Source organism: Talpa occidentalis, unplaced genomic scaffold, assembly GCF_014898055.3.
Source record: "Talpa occidentalis isolate TD23 unplaced genomic scaffold, MPIMG_talOcc4v2.1 talOcc4.10, whole genome shotgun sequence".
Classification (NCBI taxonomy): Eukaryota; Metazoa; Chordata; class Mammalia; order Eulipotyphla; family Talpidae; genus Talpa; species Talpa occidentalis.
This window is the reverse complement of record NW_023600993.1, coordinates 11879341-11902485: the sequence shown is the minus strand read 5'-3', so window position 1 is coordinate 11902485 and position 23145 is coordinate 11879341. Positions and strand designations below refer to the sequence as shown.

Here is a 23145-nt window from a genome sequence, read left to right as displayed (position 1 = left end):
TCAATATCTCCCTTTCTCCCATGCAGCCTGCAAAGAGATCAAAGCTGATATCATGTTTCTGGTGGACAGTTCTGGTAGCATAGGACCTGAAAACTTCAGCAAAATGAAGACATTTATGAAAAACCTGGTGAGCAAATCTCAGGTTGGAGCAAATCGGGTGCAAATCGGTGTCGTCCAGTTCAGTGACATCAACAAGGAGGAGTTCCAGCTCAACAGATACGTGACCCAAAGTGAAATTTCAGATGCAATAGAGGCCATGGCCCTCATCGGAGAAACCACCATGACTGGCGGTGCTCTCACCTTTGTGTCCCAGTACTTCAGCCCTGCCAAGGGGGCCCGGCCCAACGTTAGGAAGTTTCTCATCCTCATCACAGACGGTGAAGCTCATGACATAGTCAAGGACCCAGCTGCAGCACTTCGACAAGAAGGCATCATTATCTACTCAGTGGGAGTGTTTGGCTCCAATGTCACGCAGCTTGAGGAGATCAGTGGGAGGCGGGAGATGGTTTTCTATGTTGAGAATTTTGACATCCTGCAGCACATTGAAGATGACCTGTTTTTTGGAATTTGCAGCCCCCGTGAAGGTAGGCCTGGGCAGGTCCACTGGTGGGGTGACCCAATCACCATGTGTCCATGCCAGTCATTATTTCTTTTTTTATTTTATATAATTCTTACATCATTTTTCATTTTTGCATAATGTATGCATTTTCATTTTGGTTATATTCCCCATACAGTTCCCACCCCAGTCATTATTTCTTGAAATCAGTAGGTTACTGTTTGAGCATGGCAAACTTTTTATGCGTGGAGATGTTTATCCTCATGGTATTTGACTTGGACATGAAAGTCAACAGAACTGTTGAATTTGGAGACCACCTAGACTCTCGTCTGTAGACAAGGAACATGAAAGTGATGAAGCCTCCATTAAGGATGGGGCCTTCATGTAAGATGATGTCACATAGGGTCATTAGTCAGCTTCCCTAGAAGCAGAAGCTGAATCAGGGGCTTTGTTGGGAGTGATTTATCAGGGAGGCGCTTCCAGTGGGGGTTAAGAAAAGTAGGACCGGACATGGAGAGGAGCTGCACAAAGGTATTTGTCTTAGTAGGAGTCTTGTTTCAGCCTCGTCCCATGCAGAACTCTAGAGTGTGAGGCATAGCAGAGTGGGCTCCACCCTGAGTACAGGGCCAGGCCTGGTCTGGCAAGTTCTTGGACCACAATGGGCACTAAGGAGGTACTTGAGGGCGTCAGCTCCTGGGCAGGTGGCTCCCCTTTGACCCAACACTGACTCTGTGTGTATGTTGGTTTGTATTTTTTTAAAATAATTTTTAAAAAGTAATTCTTATATGATACAAGTAAATATTGGTTAAAAATACTTTGATATATATTCAATCCTAAAACAGAGGAATATAGCACTAGAACTCAAGCAATGGGTGCTTCAGAGGACGTTAGTAGCCTAGTCCCATTCCATGAAGCTATGAAAGGGAAGGTGGGATAAAACCCACCCTTAGAAGGGATTGCTTTAAACCATGGCCTTGGGACCTGATGACAGAGGCATTCTGTATAACCTCTATGAAGGAGATAAAGCTTAACTGAGCTTTGAGGGAAGAGAGGAACGTTGTTCTGTTACTCAAATAACAGTGCTGTTCAGCTTCCCTAGATGGCCTGGGAGTGTTGGTCTGTGTGTGGTGGGAAGAGGAGTGCACCTGGGTTGTATTTCCTGGTGATCCCACCCAGAACAAATGTGAACCCTTGGAAGGGTTTTCTCACACCACCCAGCTTATCCCCAAGCCCCTGATCAAGCCAAGCAGGCTCCCAGGGCAGCCAAAGGCCAGAGAAGTGTGACTCCTCCTTTTGTGGGACCAGCCTTCTGAACAGTGTGGCTTGTGGCTCTGTACATGGGGCTCCAGTAGTGGCTCCAGGGTTCCCAGCAGCCCTACCACATCGCAGGCGAGTGGCTGGCAGGAGATGGAGACATGCTGAGCCTCTGGGGGGCAGGTGCAGTTCCGTTTCTTCAGAAGGGATGATTTCATGTTTGGAACATACCTTTTTAAGGGCTGAAGAGAGATTGTTTTCCATAAGGACTAAATAATTGACCATCTCACAGGGCCACTTCCCCAGGATGAAGGAGTTGGGGTTTAGAGCTCTGTACCTGTGGACAGAATATATTCCTCATACATGGATTAAGTATTCACCGGGGCTTTCCTTCTTTGCTTTTCCATGGCATTGGCCTAAGGCTTCAAAAGTAAATAGGAGCATCATGCCAGGACAACTTAGGTTTGGCCAAGTGTGAAATGGGCTTATTTCTACGATGAGGACCAAGGATGAAAATAGATAATGTTATATGAAGTAAAAAAGGGAGAAAATGTAACCTTGAAAAGTCAGCAATCATAGATCCATGAAAAAAAATGGTGTTGCCAAATTCATTCTTACTTTGTCATTTCCCCAAGGTTTATCTTAAGAATAAAATCTCATGATCCCTGTGACTAAAACAAACCAAAAAAAAAAAAATTGTATAAATGAAAGCACATGTTGAAAGAACCATTTCTACAAGATAATTTCCAAGGATTGTGGGGTTTTTTTTTTCCAGTACAAAGCATTTGAAATGTTTATTCCTGATGCCTCTGATTGTTGCCCACCCCCTCCTGACCTCCACAGTAGTTTTCACATCACATCTGCACTGTCCTAAAATCTCACCTAGTTGGGGATCACTGTATCCTGGCAACATAAATGTATATGTGCTGTGTCAGCTATCCCAGGACTGAACACTGGAATGGATTCCACAGAGAGGACACACCCCCCAGTTACAAAACAGGTGGTGGGAGGGGACTCAAGCCTCCGGTGTAGGCCAGAGCTAACCAGGATGTGGTTTTCTTTCTCCTCCTCTTTCAGAATGCAAGCGGATTGAAGTTCTAGATGTTGTATTTGTTATCGACAGCTCTGGCAGCATTGACCATGATGAATATAGTATCATGAAGGACTTTATGATTGACTTGGTGAAAAAAGCTGATGTGGGCAAGAATCAAGTCCGGTTTGGGGCTCTGAAGTACTCCGATGATGCAGAGGTGCTGTTTCATCTGAACAGATTTGACACAAAATTGGAGGTGATCTCAGTGCTCCAGAATGACCAGCCCAAGGGGGGCAACACTTACACTGCCAAGGCATTGAATTTCTCAAATCACATGTTCACAGAAGCTCAGGGCAGCCGCCTGAACAAGGGGGTCCCCCAAGTCCTCATTGTCATCACCGATGGGGAATCCCATGATGCGGACGCCCTCAATGCCACAGCCAAGGCCCTGCGGGACAAAGGCATTCTTATCCTGGCCGTGGGGATTGCTGGTGCCAACCCGGTAGAGCTGCTGGCCATGGCGGGGTCACGTGACAGATATTTCTTCGTGGAAACTTTTGGAGGCCTGAAGGGAATATTTTCAGATGTGTCAGCCAGTGTGTGTAACTCTTCAAAAGTAGGTAAGGTTTGTCAATTCCATTTTTCTCCATTACCAGCAGAGCTCCAAATAAGGGAGACACCAAAGCAATAGCCCTTAGGAACAAGGAGAGAAGAGAAGGAACAATAACTGTTTCAAAGGACTTTGACATTATGAAATCTCATAATATGGGTCGGAAAGATGTCAAGAACATTTCATCCAGCCTCCTCCCCAAAGGGGAGAACCTTGTACGTTCTTACTCCTCCCTAAACCTCATGATGGGGAATTCACCATTTTCAGCAGGCTTTGTTTATAGATTTCCCCAGTACTAAGGGTTGAACATTTCTATTGGGTAGGTTATTTGCGGGATGCTGTTATTCATTTATATGAAAAATTTTTTAGCATTCCCAGAAACAACCTACCAAATTATACCAAATAGGAGCATTCTACTTTCAAAGGCAGAAAAACTGTACTGGAACACAAATTTGCTCATGTATCATATCCACCCACTAGTTCTTCCTGCTCTTTGCATAAGAAATCAAATTCCATCTCCAAGAACCAGCAGTTGTTAACCGAAGTCTGTACTCATGCTGGAACTTCCTCATTCCATCTCCCTGTTTCTATCATGCACGTGCTTGCTTAAAACACAGAGCCGAATATTGAATACTAGACTGGCCTTTGGTGTTTCCAATGCAACTACTGTGACTTCCTTTTGCCACGTGTCTATTTTGGCAACTAGAGATTGCATTGTTACATTTATTCATGCAATGGGTGTATAGTCATCCTTTCATCCAGCTGCCATTTTATACTTTTCTTTCAAAGGGAGATTAAAATTCCTTTGTATTTTGGGCCTCCCCTGGTGGTGCAGCGGTTGAGCGCTGGGTTGTGAGGCTGCCTGCAGCCTCTGCAGAGCCAGTTCGATCCCTGGCCACTGGCAAGGGTCCCCCCCCCCCAAAAAAAAAAAAATCCTTTGTATTTTTATTAAGTTGTATTTTACTAAATCTTGATGTGATCAATTGCTGCTAATGCAGGATTCCAACATCTTGATGCAGTTCCCTTCAAAAAAATCTGACTTTATAGGTTTCCATATGGCTTCCTTAGAATGCAGTGCCTAGCTTTTTATTTTACAAAATTAACAGAATCTGAGTCTTACTGGAAATGAGCTTTTACCTTTTTGTTAGCCGATGCCTAAAATTCCATCTGTCCTCTACAAGTCCACTGTTCAAGCCCATTGAATTTTAATATTGAAATTTCTCCCTTGGACCAAAATAAAAGTACTTTATTTCCTTTACTTGAATCAAACTAGAGGAATTTGTTGAGTTAACCAGTTCCTGAAGGATCTGATTATCATTCCTATCTTTTCCTTGCTTATCTTGACAGCAGGAATCTCAAGACACCTTTCATCTCTTCTGAAACTAGAATGAGAATTAAGTTCTGGTGAGATCTCTAGGGAACTCAAGGAAACACTAATGCTTTCCAGAAGGCAGAGACACACTTGAGCATGTGCCAAGCATAACTCATGCACTGGCACTGGTTTTCCCTGTTCCTTTTGTTTTGTGTCCGCTGTGTTGTTACAAGAGACACATCATAAAACTATACTACACCGATCAAAAGTAATTATTTTCAAGATGTATTTGCCTGTGTGCACCAGAAATGGGGCTAATACAAACAAAAACTGACTTGATAGAGAAGTCATGATTTGAAAACCTCCCTTCAACTTGTCCTAAGAAACTAGAAAAGTGCTTGTTGGCTCAGCCAGCCAGGGACAAGTTGGTAGAGCCAGCCGTCCTCTCTTGTCACAGCCAGTAAGTGGACTTTGTTGTTTCAGTTTTCCTTGCTGTGCCACTACTGTCTGGGGGAGGCCGGATGGCAGCAGGGGAGATGCCCCCTGTAGTACCATCCCCAGCTTTCTGCCCTTTCAGATAAGAAAGTGGCATAAGACCTGATAGGCAAGAGGAGCATCACAGGATACGCAGGTGGTTCACATAACAGTTTTGATTTCCTCTCCAAATAATGTGGCCACCAGAGGGCATGCAAACTATGACACCACCTTCAGAAACGTCACCTGCACAGAGGCAAACGTGCAGTTTACTCTCAATGATTAAAGGAAGACTAACTATCTGATGTTTCCTTGTTGTTCCTTTTGCTTGTAGATTGTGAAATTGAAAAAGTAGATCTTGTTTTCCTCATGGACGGCTCAAATAGCATTCACCCAAATGACTTCAAAAAGATGAAGGAGTTCTTGGCCTCCATCGTTGAAGACTTTGATGTCAACATCGACCGAGTGCGTGTCGGAGTGGCCCAGTTTAGTCATACCTACCGGCAAGAGTTTCTGCTGGGAGCTTTCACAGGCAAAAAGGAAATCTCATTTCAGATTGAAAACATCCAGCAGATCTATGGGAACACACACATCGGCGCTGCCCTCCAGCAGGTGGGGCATTACTTCCTGCCAAACAGGGGCAGCCGGATAAATGCAGGTACCCCACAGGTGCTGCTGGTCCTCACGGATGGCCAGTCCCAGGACGAGGTGGCGGAGGCCGCGGAGGACCTGAGACACAAAGGAGTCGACATCTACTCCGTGGGCATTGGGAACGTAGATGACCAGCAGCTCATGCAGATCACCGGCACCGCAGAAAAGAAGCTGACCGTTCACAACTTTGACGAACTGAAAAAGGTCAAGAAAAGGATAGTTCGCAACATCTGTACCTCGGGAGGAGAGAGCAGTGAGTATTTAATGCATCTTATCTGTCCCTCCCCTGTCTTCAACTGAGCTTGCCTCGGGCTCTGTGGACATCCCCAGAGGCTGGTGGGAAAATTTACATTTGTACCTGTAGTTGTAGTTTTCAAATGGAACTTTTCACTGTTAACAAGTCTATTTTGGTGTGACCTGCAGGTTGAGAAACAGGGCCTCTGAGAAGCTGTCTTTTTTTCTCCCTGCCTCCTGGGAACAAATGCCCTCTTTGTGAAGGGGGAGGCCGTGCTTCAGAAGGTGGGAGAAAAAAGGCCATTGTTCAAAATCTGCTTGGTTTTAGAGGTGCAGAACGTGTCTGAAAGACATTGACTTTGAAACACTGGGTTGCCTGGCAGTGGGGCCTGCAGGGCTGCTGGGTGCTGCAGTGTTTAAGTGCAGAGGCCAGTCCTTAGAGCTGGCTCTTTAACATGAAACTTCATGCAGAAGCCAGTAAACGTCTCCTTAAAAATTTGCACACTGTAACATTTCTCCAACAGATGGAAGGAAAGGTTTTAAAGGAAGGGTGCATTTTTCTTTTTTTATAAAAGTGCAGATGGGTTGGCTCTTTATCCTGCATCATCACCATGGTGAACATTAACCCTGGATTCCCAGCAGGGATGGGAAAATGACATGGTGGTTAAGAGGCAACTTGAGAGACAGATAGCCAGGCTAGAAATTTTCTCATCTGTGACACATGAACACCAAGGAGCACCTAGCTCAAAGATGACCAGGAAGGTTAAGTGAGAAAATGCCTATTTAAGCTGGCTTTGAACAAGCATGAAACCTGAGATGTAATTACAAAGTCACTGCATTTGAGTTGCCACTGACCCATTACGTTTATTCCTGAGCCCAGCTCTTCCCTCGCCCCTGGTCAATTTCAGGAAATAAGTGAACCATTTCTCGGTGATTAAATGTCCATCCCAGTGTAAATATGGAAACATCAAGCAACTTTCAAGGTTACACCGCTTTTCCAGCCCGATGTCTGCTGCTCACCTGCCCATGAAGAGGCTGCAGGTGGTTGGCATGCTGACCCAATGTTCCATTGGCTGCTTCTACCTCCCTTCTCCCAGACCCTGCCGCCTCCTTGCTATCCTGGGTCTCTGGCCTCTCCAGAGTGTTCTGGGAGAAGAACTAGGGTACAGAAAAGATTTTCCTTGATGACACTTGTAAGAAATTGGTTTTCTGTGGCCATAGCCCAAGTCTAAGTTGGTCTAGTCATGAGTGCAAAGATCCTCCACGCCCCACTTCACCCCCACCATGCACATTCATCAGAGGATCTCACAACCATTGTTCCTTGGAGGACTCAGTGCCAGGTAGGCCTATGCCTTGCTGTGCATCCAGGCACCTGGGGACAGCTGCAGCTATTTCTGCTGTGATCTCTCTGTCCTCCCAGCAAGCCTTCTTAGGCAGGAGGTCAGAGGTGCCTGCAGGAGGCTTTCTTATAAGTGGCTTTATCAGCTCCATAGGAAACAATAGCATCTCTATTGCCCCCCCAAAAACACCAGGAGTCACTCTCACCTTCCCTCCAGTGTGGCTGCCTCTTCTTTGCCGGGAGGCTAGCATGCCACTCTATGTCTCGTTCTTTAGAATTTCTAGGTTTGCGTCATCTCCACATTATCTCTTCAGGCTTCGCTCTTTAAAGAGGAAGCTACTTCCTCTCTTTGTATGTGTGTGTGATCGTGCATGTGCTGAAGCCTTTAATAAAACCCAGCGTGTAGGTTAAAGGTTAAGTGCCCCGTCATCAATTAAGGACTGCAGTGTGCTTCATGATCTTCCCATGCTTTGAAATGTGTGTACTGACCTTAGCCAAACTTTCCACATTAATTTCCTATTTCACGTGAAATACCCAGTTCCAATTACTAGGCCAAAAATGGTCTTGAGACCATCTCGAGTTGACTTGAAAACAGTAGTCACGTGCAGAGTTCAAACCAGGAGCGTCTACCCCAGGTAGTGAGTTGCCTTTCGAGGTAACTCATTAATCTGAAAAATAAACAGGTAAACAAGGAAAGTGCTCTGGGTTAAGAAACTGAAATCATTACTCTAGCAAGTAAGAATGTGAGTCCTCGGGAGCCACTGTGGGATGAGGATTGATGGGCCTGCAGTAAACACTGATAAAGCTTCAAAGGCATGGAAAAATATATTAGTGGATGCCAGTTCTTAAATTATAAATCCCAAACCAAGGCAATTGGACAGTAGCTTGGCGAGGGTCAAAGCAAACCAGACTTAGAGCCTGAACATCTGGTTTTGCTTGTTAAAATGTGTCTGTTTGGGAAAGTCAATATCCTTTTCTCATCCATAAAGATAAATCATCTTTGAGTTTCTTGAGTTGAACACTGTGATTCAATACATGCGAAAGGGAGGTGGGCTGCCTCAACACACAAGGGAAGTGACTAGTATTTTTCAAGCATCTGTGAAGAACTGAGCAAGAGGCACTAGGCATTTCAAATGTTTTATCATTAAATTCTCCCCAGACCCTATGTTTGTATTTTTACTCCCAATTATAAATGAGGGATCTATGGCTCAAAACTATATAACCTGACCCAGACTGTACAGAAGCCATAGACCAAGAAAATGTGGGTATGTTTGACTCAACCCATTTTTTTTTATTATAATTTTTTTTATATTCCCCATACAATTGCGACCCCCTTATTTTGACCCCAATTCCTCCCCTCCCCGCCTCCCCACCCCCCATAGAGTGTCTCTGGTTCATAGTTGTTTGTTGATTTTGATTTTTACTTTCTTATAGTTATTCATTTTCCTGGTCCCTTATTTAAGTTTTCTAGATTCCTGCTATGAGTGAGACCATCCTGTATTTTTTTTTTCTTTCTGGCTTATTTTGCTGAGCATGATCCCTTCCAGTGCCATCCATGTTGCTGCAAATTGCATGAGTTTATCTTTTTTGAATGCTGAGTAATATTCCATGGTGTATTTGTACCACATCTTCTTGATCCAGTCATCTATTTTTGGGCATTTGGGTTGTTTCCAAAGCTTAGCTATTGTAAACAGTGCTGCTATAAACATAGGTGTGCAGGTGCTCTTTGGAACTGATGTTTCTGTGTCCTTTGGGTAAATACCTAGGAGTGGAATTGCTGGATCCTATGGAAGCTCTATGTTTAGTAGGTCCAGAAATCTCCACACAGCTCTCCATAGTGGTTGGACCAGTTTGCACTCCCACCAACAGTGCAGGAGAGTTCCTTTTTCTCCACACCCTCGCCAACATTTGTTGTTGCTAGTTTTTTTAATATGTGCCATTCTCACTGGTGTAAGATGGTATCTCATGGTAGTTTTGATTTGCATTTCCCTGATGACAAGTGATGTTGAACATTTTTTCATATGCCTGTTGGCCATTTGCATTTCCTCTTCAGAGAAGTTTCTTTTTAGCTCTTCTGCCCATTTTTTGACTGGATTATTTTCTTTGTTGTTGTTGAGTCTCATCAGCTCTTTGTAGATTTTTGTGATCAGTCCTTTATCATTAGTGTTGGGTGCAAAAATGTTCTCCCAGTTGGTGGGGTTTCTCTTTGTTTTTGTTATTGTCTCTTTAGCTGTGCAGGAGCTCTTTAATTTGATGTAGTCCCAGTTGTTGTTCTTTGCCTTCACTATCACTGCTTTGTCAACCCATTTTTTTTTAAAACAGGCTTAATTCACTTCTCATATATAAAAACTATGTGGTGGCCACAGCTGGAGCCTAGGTCCTCTATACAGAGAGTCTGTGTGGGTCTTCACAAGATAAGATGGTCAGTGACTTCCTCATAGGAAGACTTGAAGACAGTCTCTTACCAGAGGTTGGGGGCAGATAGCTGAAGGTCATGGAGATGGCATCAAAGGTGCCTTGGCAAAGTTGGCCAGGCTGGTAATGCAGCCCCTGACTGAGGTGTGGCAATTAACAGCAGCTTCTTCGACACAGGAGCTGAGACCTTGCAGTTCCCCTCGGGGCAGGGGTGGAGTGCATCATCACAGAGTCACACAGGCCGGTCACCTGGTAAGGGATGGTGGAGAGGGGGGGCAGTTTGCTGCTCTTGTTCCCTCTGTAGCACCAAATGGAAATGATGGAGAGGTGGGCCAGGATGATGGCTCCTCGGATGGCACTGGCTACCTCCTAGGGGCACTTAACACCCAGACCAACTGTAATCACCATTTTGACCCCTCAGGAAACACTGATCTCAGATTGTTTCTTGGCCTTGCCTATGCGAGCTGAGAGGCTCCAGCCTGGACCCCAGTTAGTGTTGAAGCTTCTTTTCTGTTTTTATTTTGAAGATTTATTTATTTATTTATGCATACAAGAACTGGGGTATAGGCCAGAAGTATGGGGTGTGAGGGGACTTACCAGAGACAGAGTGGGAGCAGAACAGGCAGATCTACTGAAATACACTGCTGAGGGGAGTAGCGGGCGAGATAGGAGAGGTCTGCTGCGCCATGTGGATAGCTCCCTGGCCGGGGATCAAATTCATGCTGCAGTGGTTGCTGATTGCTTCGTAACACTGCAGCTTAACCCCTTGCACCATGAGGGAGGCCCATACTGTTGAAGCTTCTGCAGAAGCCACCGAGGCCTCTCATTCTAGGGTCAGCCCTGCCAGTCATGTGGATTACCTTCTTAATTTCTCTTGTATTAATTATCTCATTACAATTCCCACTCTTGCTATCCTAGTTTAATCCTTCATCACTTCTCTTTGGAAACCTAATTTGAGCCTTTTGCCTTGCTGACTTGTTAACTTTGAAGGGCTCCTGACTTTAGGGTAGCTACCTCCACAGAATTGGCGAGGCCGTTCCACGGGAGCCCCCTTGATTAGTAGGATCTGCTCACTCTTCTTATGGTTAGATACATGGCTGCTGCCTCTGGACTTGATCCCCAAATTCCATCCCTCTGATCACATTATTATGAATCATTTGTTGATTTGAATCAGTTAAATAAATACAAAGACCTTGGTACCAGTTCCGAACTATCAGTAATCTAGATGAAAATTCTCAATGTTTACAGGGGACCCTTCCCAGGATAAACTGAGCATCATTTTGACATTTTTGCCTGTGTTTAATTTTTTTTCCACAAAAGACTGTTTTCCTTAAAGGCAGTGACCTGTCTTGTCACTTGAATGGTTTTCTGTTCAGAGGTTGACACAGTGTTCATGCAGGAGTAAAACTTTCCACCTAAGATAGAAATGAAAGGATAAAGGCTGAAGAGAAATCCTGGAGAGGACATATTCCCATGTTTCTCTTCATCTCACCTTCTAAATATCTGAGAAGAGATTTTTTTTTTCCAACAAATACAGTAAAATAAGACCAATGTCCAGATTTTTTTAATAGAACATTGATTTGCCCTAAATCTCGTGATGAAAATTGATTATCAAATAAGCTTTTCTTGCCCTTCACCCAACTCATTAAAAATGAATCAAGTTACTAGCCTTTGTTTTGTTTTCAAAGATTTACAAATGTCCAACTGACTGATGCATGTGGAGGTGGTGCGGGCAAGCATTTGTCCACATAACAGATATCTGAAAAACTGCTTATCAAAACAAAACAAATTAAAAATACATACTCTTCTCCCTTTTTTTTTTTTTTTTAATTTACCATGCAACCTGTATGTGTTGAATTTTCCAGAAAAGATTAAGGGTATTAGCCAATCAAAAAAATTCTTGAAAGAAATTATATAAATCCTATGACTTTATCCCTCTCTAGTTATTTGCCCTTTAGAGATTCAGCTTATATTCAAGCTCCTGCCAGTTTCTCTAGTGCTTAAATGACTTGAATTAACAATGAGAACAAATGCAGCCTCTCTTCAGAGATCTCTAAACCCCCAGGTGGCAGTGTCTTTGGCTTCCTCAGTGTCTGCAGGTAGCACCATCTTTGGGTGAATGTGGGTACTTCAGTGCCCCTTTCTCCACTTTGGAACTTAAGCCAAGTAAGATTTCAGAACGTCTCTTGGATTTTTTATTTTCCTTTTTCTTTTCTGATAGGATGTTAGAAAACAAAAAGAGGGAATCACAAAATCAGGCCTGACTTTAAAAAGTCCTTTGTGATTTGCATTTTCTAAATGACTCTACTCAAATGTTTTTATATTTTCTTTATAGTCATCATTATTTAAAACTTGTTGGATCACCTCAACCTGATAGGTAGCATGACAGGAGTTTCCTATTTTAGATTATTAGCCTCTCCACTAGAACCTTGAGAGATATTTAAATGAGCCTGTATGACTTTTCAGTGGCCTTAATAAAATCTTTCAGAACGTTTTATAGAATCATCTAGGTTTTATACCATCTGAAGACATAATATACACCTCCACTTTCACAGCGTAATAAAAAATGATTCTGAGCCTCGTCGATTTTTCACTCAAGCGCTTCCTTGTCTGCTCACTGTACAGCTGGAACAGAGTAAGAATTCCAAGTCCCCCGATTCAGACCTGGCATCCGGATCAAGTAAAGCTATGGGATGATCTAATAAGACACAATTTTCCTTTGCCTCCTAGATTGTTTCGTGGACGTGGTGGTGGGATTTGACATCTCAACTCAGCAGAGTGGCCAGACTCTCCTTGAAGGTCAGCCTTGGATGCAAACCTACCTACTAGACATCTTACGTGCCATCAGCTCCCTCAATGGGGTGAGCTGTGAAGTGGGCACTGAGACGCAGGTTAGTGTGGCCTTTCAAGTGACCAATGCCAGGGACAAGTTTTCACCCAAGTTTGAGATCTACAGTGAAAACATATTGAACAGCTTGAAGGATGTGGCAGTGAAAGGACCATCTCTTCTCAATGTACACCTCCTCGGTTCCCTGTGGGATGCATTTCACAATAAATCAGCCGCCCGAGGAAAGGTAACTTGGTTTGATTTGATCTGTTAGTCTGTGGTTGCGATTGCCTCCTTTTTAATCATTTTTCTTTTTTGAATACTTTTCCTAGGTGGTTCTTTTATTTTCGGATGGGTTGGACGAAGATATTGAAAAACTAGAGCAGAAATCTGAAGAACTTAGAAAAGAAGGTACTGGGGAAAGAGTGGGGAAGGCATGTTTGTTAACTTTGTAACTTCAGGACTAGACTCTGGCTCTTCAGTTTCCAGGCGCTGGAACAACCCTGAATTTGCCAAGCCTTGCTCTGTGGATTCACTTGGCAGAGCAAATGAGTTCTCAGAACATGTTGGCACCTGCTTTCCCCCTCATGCCCTGTATGTTTGCAGCAGTGCCGAATGTGAAGTCCTGGCCTTTCTCTCGTAGGACTGTGTTTCTTCTTCCTAAAATTTCCTGGCGAATGTTCCTGTCTCCCTTGTCCCCTTTTTCTGATGATGATGTTGCATTAGCATCAGCAGAAGTGAACATTGTATTTCTCCTTGACCAAGAAGGAAGAGTTGGATTCTTTTCTTCTACTACTCTTAGAGTTTCCAGAGTTACAAGTGTTGTTGGACCGGTCTGTTCACGTTGTGGGGCTTTCTAATCCATTCTTCAGACCACATATGGCCCAAGCATGGTGTTGGTGAGTGTTAAAGCCCTGGCACCAGGCTCTGGGCTTTAGAAACCAATGTCCAGCCTGACTTATTATCACTTCTTAACTAAAATATGAATCAGTGGAAGAAAAATGCCCCCACATGTTCTGGTTTGATTAAAATTAGAAATACTTTCCTGTAAGTGGGGTGCTCCACCCAAGCCCCCTTTCCAGCACCTTCTCCCTCCTCCGGTGGCTGAGTGTGGCTACTAACAGCTGTTCTCTGAGGAGTTGCCTTGGCCCAGGGGACCCCCTCGCCTGAAAAGTTATTCTCTATCCCAGCCCTGGGCACCAGATGGAGATCAAAGATTTAGCTCTTTGCCTCAAAACGGACACTATCCTGTGGTTTGATTATGCTCGAGTTCCTGTGGGATCCATGAAACTAGAACCCAATCCAACTATGTTGCTCAGCCCCCTCCCTCGCCACATCCTACTTCCCTCCCGCTCTCTTCTGAGGGTATTTCCCCAATAAGTTGTATGCCTCCAAACCCGTACCTCAGGCTCTGCACTAGGACCCCTGATCTAAAGCATCCACCCCCCACGTTGGCTTTAGAAGCTGACTAGATTTTGTCTCTTCTCTTTAGTTCTCTCTCCTCAACCATAAACAAATTGTAGTTGGCTGAGTCTACACCTGGAGAGAAAGGATCTTTATTTTGCCCTTTGTTGACTAGAGCTGTTTTCTCTTTATCAAGTCATGGCCTTTTTTGTGTGCTCCAGTGGATAGTGTAACAAAGACGGAGAACAAAACCCTTAAGTGCTTAGTCTGGATGGTAGGGTTTCTTCAGATTTTCTTTTATGGGGAAAAGATATATCTCTAATAGACATTGGTCGGTGTTGGCAGTTTCTCTCTGAATATCCAGATCTCTCGACCAGTTTTTTTTCTTTCCAACTCCCAAGAAATAAACTACTAAATGAGTTTCAACTTCAGAAGGTAGATTTTGAATATCCTCATATAGGATCTTTGCGGGAGCTAAGAGATAATGGGTAGAATGTTCTTTAAAGTGTGAACTGGCTCTCGATGTGGTTGAGGAGTTGCCTCTAGTTCAGGCTTCCATATGTTAGCATCCATGATTTCAGTTGATGTTGGGTCCTAGAATCTGTTGACCTGGGAGAACCTCCCTAATTTGAAACCAGGAATAGATGCATGTCAACTGCAGTCATCACAGAAAGAGTGGAGAAGAGGAAAAGAATCTTCCATGGTAGATGTTGCTTTACAATTCATCCTTATGTAGTAGAGATTGTGTGAATTAGCTTCTTAATTTTGAAAATCAGCTACTTTAGGATCTAGTCAATGAGTCTTTATTCTCCCAATTTTTGGAAATCTTGTCTTCATTAATTCATTGTTTGAAATTGAAAACTCTGTATTCCAGATCATATTACTCATTTATTGGATGATTCTGGAGGGAGCAGGATTGGCATCCCCCATCCTGTTGAGAAAAACAGCTACAGATTATAATTGTATGCATATTTACTGTAAATCAATAATCCATGGTTCTCATAAGTCTTAAATTTTTACATTGCCTAGAACACATAAGAAAAATCAAATTTAAGGTTTTTCCCCTTATTAACAGGCCCACCAGCATCATGCCTTCTCCAGATCACTGAATGCCAGCAGATGAACTCAGCATTCCTCATGGCCTTTCCAGGCCAACCCACCATCTGTCTTACCCATCATTCTCCTTCTGGGGAGAGGGACTAACTCTTGTTTTCTTGAGAAAAGCCAGAAACTATCATCATGAGCATGAAAACCAGGAAACTCCAGCGAGCCAGACAAGCTGGTGATTCCAGCCCTAGGTTTTCTTCTTATAGCCCACTCATGCCAGCCACTCAGATGCCTCTCCTAGGACCTGAGCATCCCTCATGTGCCCCTGAAACTGTATTCTCTTTTTTCTCCTCCGGCACTAACCCCTCATTTCATTCAGAATCATAGTATGCAAACTCAGATAAGAAAGCCTTCGTACCTCCTAGGCAAGGCCTTGAACACTCCTGGATCTATTCTAACACACTGGTTTCCAAGTCCCATCCAAAGAATTCTTTCTTCATCTGAAATGAGGAAACACCTGCCAGTAGAGTCAGGTCTTCAAAAATTAAATGTCTTCAATTTCAGGGTTGTTCTTTATGGTTGTTCTTTATGATTTTTTTTTTAAAGATTTATTTATTTATTTATACAAGCACTGGGTACAGTCAGAAGTGCGGGAGGGTGAGAGAATTCACCAGAGCCAGAGCGGGGAACAGAACAGGCAGACTGACAATAGGCACTGCTGAGGGGAGCAGCGGGCGTGGCAGGAGAGGTCTGCGTGCCATGTAGGACCCTTGCCAGCGGCCGGGTATCCAACCAGCGCTGCAGAGGCTGTGGGCAGCTTTGCAGCCCAGCGCTCAACCACTGTGCCACCAGGAGAGGCCCTGTTCTTTATGATTCTTTATGCTACATTTTGGCTACTAAAGTATCCTTTGAGTGTAGGCTTTGGGATTGGGTTGTCTGATTGAAACCTAAAATCGTCACTTGAGCCAGCCATTTCACCTTTCCAAGTCTGAGTTTGCTTGTCAGTAGAGTAGACTATAATTGTACATACTTACTTTGGTTGTACTGGTATCTCACAAATAAGATAATGCATGTAAAGCCCTTACCCAACTTCCAGGCATCTGGTAACTGTTAATAAATGGGAGCACTGTCATTGCTGTGCTTACCTCCCCCACAGGGATTTCTAGATGTATTAATACTCTTCAGTGTTCTTCCAAGATAAGCCAACCCTCTGTTAGTACCTAAACATTTCTTTTTTAATTATTAAATTTATTTTCTTACATCATTATTCATTTTTGTACAGTACTTGCTTTCTTCCCTCAGGTGTAGTCCCCATAGTTCCACCACCATGACACCCAAGATCCATCTCCACCACCCTTTGGTCTTCCCTCCCCTGCTTTGGCCCCTCTCTCTGCCCCTCCCCTGCTATAGGCCTCAGATTTATGGTCAGCTTGCAATTTTTTACTTTTTCCGGATCCTTTGGCTGGCCTCTCTTTATGCCACATATAAACGAAACCATCCGATATTTCTTTTTCCTTCTGACTTATTTCACCAAGCATAATCCCCTGCCAACTTCGTCTGTGTTGCCACAGATGTCATGCATGTAATCTTTTTTGACCACTGAGGAGTATTCAGTGGAGTTGTGTATATATATACCACATCTTGATGCATTCTTCTGTTTTGTAGTCCCTAAAAGTTATCTTTAAAATATTTTGGTCTAGGGCCTCCCAGGTGGCGCAGCGGTTGAGCGCTGGGTTGCAAAGCTGCCCGCGGCCTCTGCGGCGCCGGTTCGATCCCCGGCTGCTCCCCGGCCACCAGAGGAGGGTCCCACATGGCGCGCAGACCTCTCCTGCCGCCCGCTGCTCCCCTCAGCAGTGTACTTCGGTCCTTCTGCCTGTTCTGCTCCCTGCTCTGGCTCTGGTGAATTCTCTCACCCTCCCGGCTTCTGACTGTACCCAGTGCATGTATAAACCAAACAAACAAACAAACAAATAGATAAATAAATAAGACATGCCTCTAGAAAATTAAAAAAAAAAAAATATTTAAAAAAAAAAATATTTTGGTCTATAAATCCCAAAGCTCTGGATGATTACATGTCACTTGTTTCTCACTGCCTGTCAGTGTCTCTTACTGTCTCCTGCTACCTAGGATTATCAACAATTTATGAAGTTATTTAGAGCTGCGCTTCTGTCTTTAATGTGCATACAAATGACTGGGGATTTTATTTAAATACAGATTCTGATTCAATAGCTCTGGGATAGGGACCTGAGACTGAATGTATAAGCTAGCAGGACCCCCTTTGAGTGGCAGATACCCGGTACACCGCCTTCCTTGACACCGAGTTCCTCTGCACTTTAACTGCTTTGTGGACCCTTTTTAACTCACTTCAAATCATAAGGGAACTGGAAGTTCTGTTACAAATTCCTGCATCTCCTATTTAATTAGTCATGCAAAAAGTAATTCATTTTGTTCTCTGCTTATAGTCTTGTCACCTGTTACTTGTTTTTTTTTTTTGGGTAGACAATAAATTGAACATCTTCATTAAGTCATTGTTTGCCTGGAGTAATAATTTGATCCATAGGCTAAAGAAAATGAAAATAACCAAACACCTCACCCAGGAATGGTAAACTTTGTCAAATAGGCCTGAACGCCCTCCTGACGGTTGCTTTGGATGGAGCCACCGATTCAAGTGACCTGTCTGATCTTATCTACATTGAATTTGGGAAAGGCTTTGAGTACAGGACCCAGCACACCCTTGGAATGAGGGATCTGGGGAGCCAGCTGTCAACGCACCTGGTAAGTTACTCAGAAAAGGCTGGTAAGTTTCGATTCTCTATTTGTTTTGTAGATGGGTTTAATATTTATGGTTATGAATTAGAACTAAGTTTGTTCATTTGGTAGTGAAGAGAGGTTTTTGTGATTGAGTGAGCAGTCTAAATAATAGTGTTTTGAAAGAAATGCAGTAGAGAAATGGCAGGGGAAGTCTAATTTACATGCTTGATAAAAAAGAAGGAAGAGAAAAACCACCTACCATCCTGCCCAAATGACATTCGGAGGATGTAAGTGCCAGAGAAAATCTGAGATGTGAAGATGCGGTTGGTTTTCACAATCCTGGTAGTGTCCCAGCTCACCACGCTCAGTATAATTCAGTGTGTGACATGCATCTGCCCTGCAACACTGGCTGTGGGTGAGAGAGTCCCATGTAGAGTCATCCAGGGGAAGAATGGGCTGTTCTAAACAGGAGTCTAGGGCAAGACATGGACTCTCCTACATAGTACTTTATGAGCCTTCAGAAGATTCTTAGTTTTTCTTCCCTCCTCATGATTTTTGCCGTGGAGTCTATTTAGAGCCTAGTGACTACATAAGATGCACCTCCACCGTATTTTTTAGAAACACAGAAAATCGCGGGCCTCCCGGGTGGTGCAAGGGGTTAAGCACCACATTATGAGGTAATCCACAGCCTCTGCAGCATGAGTTCGATCCTGGCCAGCCAGGGAGCAACCCACATGGCAAGGCAGACCTCTCCTCTCTTGCTGCTCCCCTCAGCAGTGTACTTCAGTCAGTCTGCCTGTTCTGTTCCCTACTCTGTCTCTGGTGAATCCTCTCACACACACATACACCCCCCCCCCAACATCTCTGGCCTATACCCCAGCTCTTGTATGCATAAATAAATATTTTTTAAAAAAAAGAAAAAACACAGAAAATCCAAACTAGAGTGAAGTATTAGTTTTGTGACACTGTTTTCACCATAACATATGGCTAGTAATTTGTCATTTGCTTATGATTTATGAAATTGTAGTCAGCATAACAGAACACTTTCCAAGGAAGTGCTAGCTGCTTCTCTTTCCCACCTATGGCATTTGTATATAAATAGGTAATTAGTTTATTCAGTGTATCAATTATGTAAATTACTTTAAAAATATGGGTGTTTTGTTGGAATTCCTTTCTTACATGGCAAGACTTCTGTCTACTACATTTTGACATCTGTATTGGTAATTCACAGAAGGAGGAAGTTATTTTTCAAAACAGAGATATCTCTGTAGATATCTCATAAATGAAACACTGAATAAGAAAAACAACAACAAAGAAAATAATCCAGTCAAAAAATGGGCAGAAGAGCTAAAAAGAAACTTCTCTGAAGAGGAAATGCGAATGGCCAACAGGCATATGAAAAAATGTTCAACATCACTTGTCATCAGGGAAATGCAAATCAAAACTACCATGAGATACCATCTTACACCAGTGAGAATGGCACATATTAAAAAAACTAGCAACAACAAATGTTGGCGAGGGTGTGGAGAAAAAGGAACTCTCCTGCACTGTTGGTGGGAGTGGAAACTGGTCCAACCACTGTGGAGAGCTGTGTGGAGATTTCTGGACCTACTAAACATAGAGCTTCCATAGGATCCAGCAATTCCACTCCTAGGTATTTACCCAAAGGACACAGAAACATCCATTCCAAAGAGCACCTGCACCCCTATGTTTATAGTAGCACTGTTTACAATAGGTAAGCTATGGAAACAACCCAAAAATAGATGACTGGATCAAGAAGATGTGGTATATATACCCCATGGAATATTACTCAGCATTCAAAAAAGATAAACACATGCAATTTGCAGCAACATGGATGGCGCTGGAAGGGATCATGCTCAGCGAAATAAGCCAGAAAGAAAAAGAAAAATACCAGATGGTCTCACTCATAGCAGGAATCTAGAAAACTTAAATAAGGGACCAGGAAAATGAATAACTATAAGAAAGTGAAAATCAAAATAACAAAAAACTATGAACCAGAGACACTCAATGGGGGGTGGGGGTCGGGAGGGGAGGAATTGGGGTCAAAATAAGGGGGTTGCAATTGTATGGGGAATATAAAAATAAAATTTATTTTAAAAAAATCAGTTTTTTGGGGGGCCTCCCCAGTGGCATAGCGGGTTGAGCACCTTGCTGTGAAGCTGTCTGCAGTCTCTGCAGCGTGGGTTCGATTCCTGGCCGGCCAGGGAGAGTCCCACATGGCGTGGCCGACCTCTCGTGTCTTCCCCACTGCTATCCTCAGCAGTGACTTTGGTCCGTCTGTTTGTTCTGTTTCCCTCACTGTCTCTGGTGAATCCTCTCACCCTCCCGCGCCTCTGGCCTGTATCCCAGCTATTGTATAAATAAAAAATAAATCTTAGAAAAAAAAGAAAGTCATTTTTAGAAATAGGTCATTTTTATTGTTCATAGTAAAAGCTTTGATGCTGTAGGATTTTGGTGATCCAGAGAAAATTGATATCTGATAGGAAGTCACAGAATCCATTTTGTTGTCATTATTACTTGATTTCACACATTCAAGTTTCATTAGTTTTTCTGATATTTTCAGGGACAAATTTTTCCTAATGTCAGAAAAGAAACATTCTATGATAGGAAACAAAGCAGGAAATTGCTAAATTGTTATGACAAAGGATTTTCATTTTTGGTCATACTTGCTATTTGATGGGAAACGTCTCAAAACAAAGATGATTCTACTCCACTAAAGTAAAACATGGTCGTGACTACAAAAAGAATTTTCCTAAAGATAAATCTTATGAATTAATCATAAAAATGCAATAGAATAAGTCATTTATTCAGGGAGTGACTGGATGAAATTTTCCTGGATGAAATTCACATTTTTAAATATTTCACATGGGTTTTTGGCCAATATATAAAGAAGACTATTCTCCCCTCACCCCCCCACCTCCACAACAATTGCTTCTAAAATACTGAGACTGTAATTGGTGTTTTTTAAATCCTATTTTGCAGACAGTGTTTTGGAAATGTTTGCCATTGGACTTGGTTCCAGCTGGTGTGACATTGGTCACTGTGTAGATCCTCTAGGGTACAAAGATTTCACAAAGTAGGAAGGAAAGGAAGCCACAGTCAATCACTTGACTGAAGAAAGTATTCGGGGCAGAGTGATAAAGGGTAATCAGTAACACCCGGTCAGTGCTGCGGTGGGAATAGGAAGTCACATTAACACGTTTGTCTGCAACAAGTTGGCCTGGCAAATGTAAAAGCATCTTTGAATTGATGCTGGGTTCCTCGTGTGGTGCAGAATGCAGAGCACAGAGGGCAGTGGCACCAGGTCTCCCTCTCCAGAGCACGGTCATCGGCATGGAGCACAGGCCTCTGATGCGGAGGTGGAATCTGAATCATGCCCTGAGCTAGGGTGTGTGGCCTGGGAAGCGGTGCCACCAAGTGTGATGTGTTTCCCCTCCCCCCAAGGTCAATGTTGCTGAGAGGACGTGCTGCTGTTTGTTCTGCAAGTGCATTGGGGGAGAAGGCACGATGGGAGATCGTGGACCACCGGGGAAAAAGGTGATTTTAGTTAAGGTTTTGGGCTCACTGGATTCAAATAGGCTGCGCCTTTCAGACCTGGCTCTAGGTAGAAATAAGGGGTGATTTTAATTTGTAAGTGCAGTCTCTGAGGTAACTGTATTAGTCTTTTGATGTGTCAGGGTTTTTCATCGGCATGCCAAATTGCAGTCTTTTTATAAAAGAAAAAAAAAAAAGAAATATTCAAAAAAAAAAAAAAGAAAAAAAGTTAAATAGCAGCCTTGGGAGAAATAACTGCCAGGATTCTTGACTATCCAGTGCTCTGGTGGTGAAGACACTGATGCAGAAAAATCAACTCTGATCTCTCACGCTGAGTAGTGAAAATCCCCTCAGTGCCCATAGCTCGCTCCATCCCCACATCCTGAGAGTATCAGGTGGGAGGTTGTCTGGTCTGCAGAAAGTCAGGCTGGATCACACATTTGTCACAGAGGAGATGCCCCAGCATCTCGCTCAGCTCTGGCTGGGCCCAAGTGCTGCCACAGATGTGCAAGCAAAACATGGGTCGGTTATAAAACTGGTAACTGATGACAGAGTCATCTACTTCCTAACTCAAAAAAAAAAATTACGTATTCTTCTGTAAAAAAAAAAAAAAATGATTTGGGATTTTTGGAAATGTCCAAATACATAGGAACATGCTATGGATATATTTAGTAATGATTTTAATACTGCTTGTTTACATATGTGTTTGATTTTGGGATAATTTATAGATAGCACCATGACTTCCCAAATCACCATAGCTGTGTCCCTGAAGAAGGTTTTTCAGACTAATTATTTCCTAAAGGCTTCAACTTCATGTCAAGAGAGTGGTAGAGTTTTTGTTTTGTTTTGTTTTTTAAAAATCAGCGTTCAGAAAGAACAGAAAGAAGTGTGTGTGGTCTCTCTTTCTGTGTGTAGCATAAATCCTAAAAAAGATTCTTGTATTGAAAAGAGGATATATCTAGTTTGTTAGGGGAAAATAGAGCTGTGTTCATTTGAATGTTTGTAAAATAACTCCAGCACTATATATAACCCCAGAGAGAGTTATGGATAATATTATGATTCACACACACATGCCCTTGAGTAATCTGGATCCTGGAATCAAAACTCCACTTGTTTTCATGTATGTAAATGCAGCCTAGGTTGTAGGGGGAGGACTATTATGTGTAAAACTCTTACATAAAGTAAAACTGTAATGTTGAAGATTTTTGGTTGATTACCTTTGGTTTTTTCTCTACAGAATTCTCATGTTTTCTCCCTTTCCTTATTTCCAGGGACCCCTAGGTTTTAAAGGCAGTGAAGGCCACCTGGGAGAGGAGGGCACTGCAGTAAGTCAAGGTTTTTCTCAGTTGCATTTGTTCCTAAGAACATGTCTACAATGTGAAATGATGTGTGTCAATTCAGAGGAAAGCAAAAAACATCAGATTCTAAGCATGCAGGTGCAGAATCAGAGGTCTGTCTTAATCTTCATCGTGCTTCCTCGTGGAGGAAGGTTTATTAACCTGCCCTGTGCTCTGACTCCCCATCACCACTGCACCATGAAATCATGCACAAGTTCCCCTCTTCACCAGGGGAGTCAAATCACTGCCATTTCCCCCAATCCTGCACCATTTTGCTCTATTAAACCAACTCACTGAATTGTTCATCAAGGAGCTATTTCTTGCAGCCAGCCTGCCTGCCTGCCTG

At 43.1% G+C, this 23145-nt stretch overlaps 1 protein-coding gene across 5 annotated transcripts in view; it reads left to right on the top strand.

Moving 5' to 3' along the window:
- COL6A6 (collagen type VI alpha 6 chain) overlaps positions 1 to 23145 on the top strand; it is a 116931-nt gene that overhangs the window by 36074 nt on the left and 57712 nt on the right. For all 5 annotated transcript variants that reach the window (XM_037524484.2, XM_054689772.1, XM_037524470.2 and 2 more), the window contains 8 exons: positions 27 to 584; positions 2888 to 3463; positions 5574 to 6143; positions 12609 to 12952; positions 13038 to 13116; positions 17777 to 17931; positions 21373 to 21465; positions 22734 to 22787. In XM_037524484.2, coding sequence (XP_037380381.1) covers positions 27 to 584; positions 2888 to 3463; positions 5574 to 6143; positions 12609 to 12952; positions 13038 to 13116; positions 17777 to 17931; positions 21373 to 21465; positions 22734 to 22787 — 2429 coding nt within the window. The remainder of the gene's footprint in view (positions 1 to 26; positions 585 to 2887; positions 3464 to 5573; positions 6144 to 12608; positions 12953 to 13037; positions 13117 to 17776; positions 17932 to 21372; positions 21466 to 22733; positions 22788 to 23145) is intronic.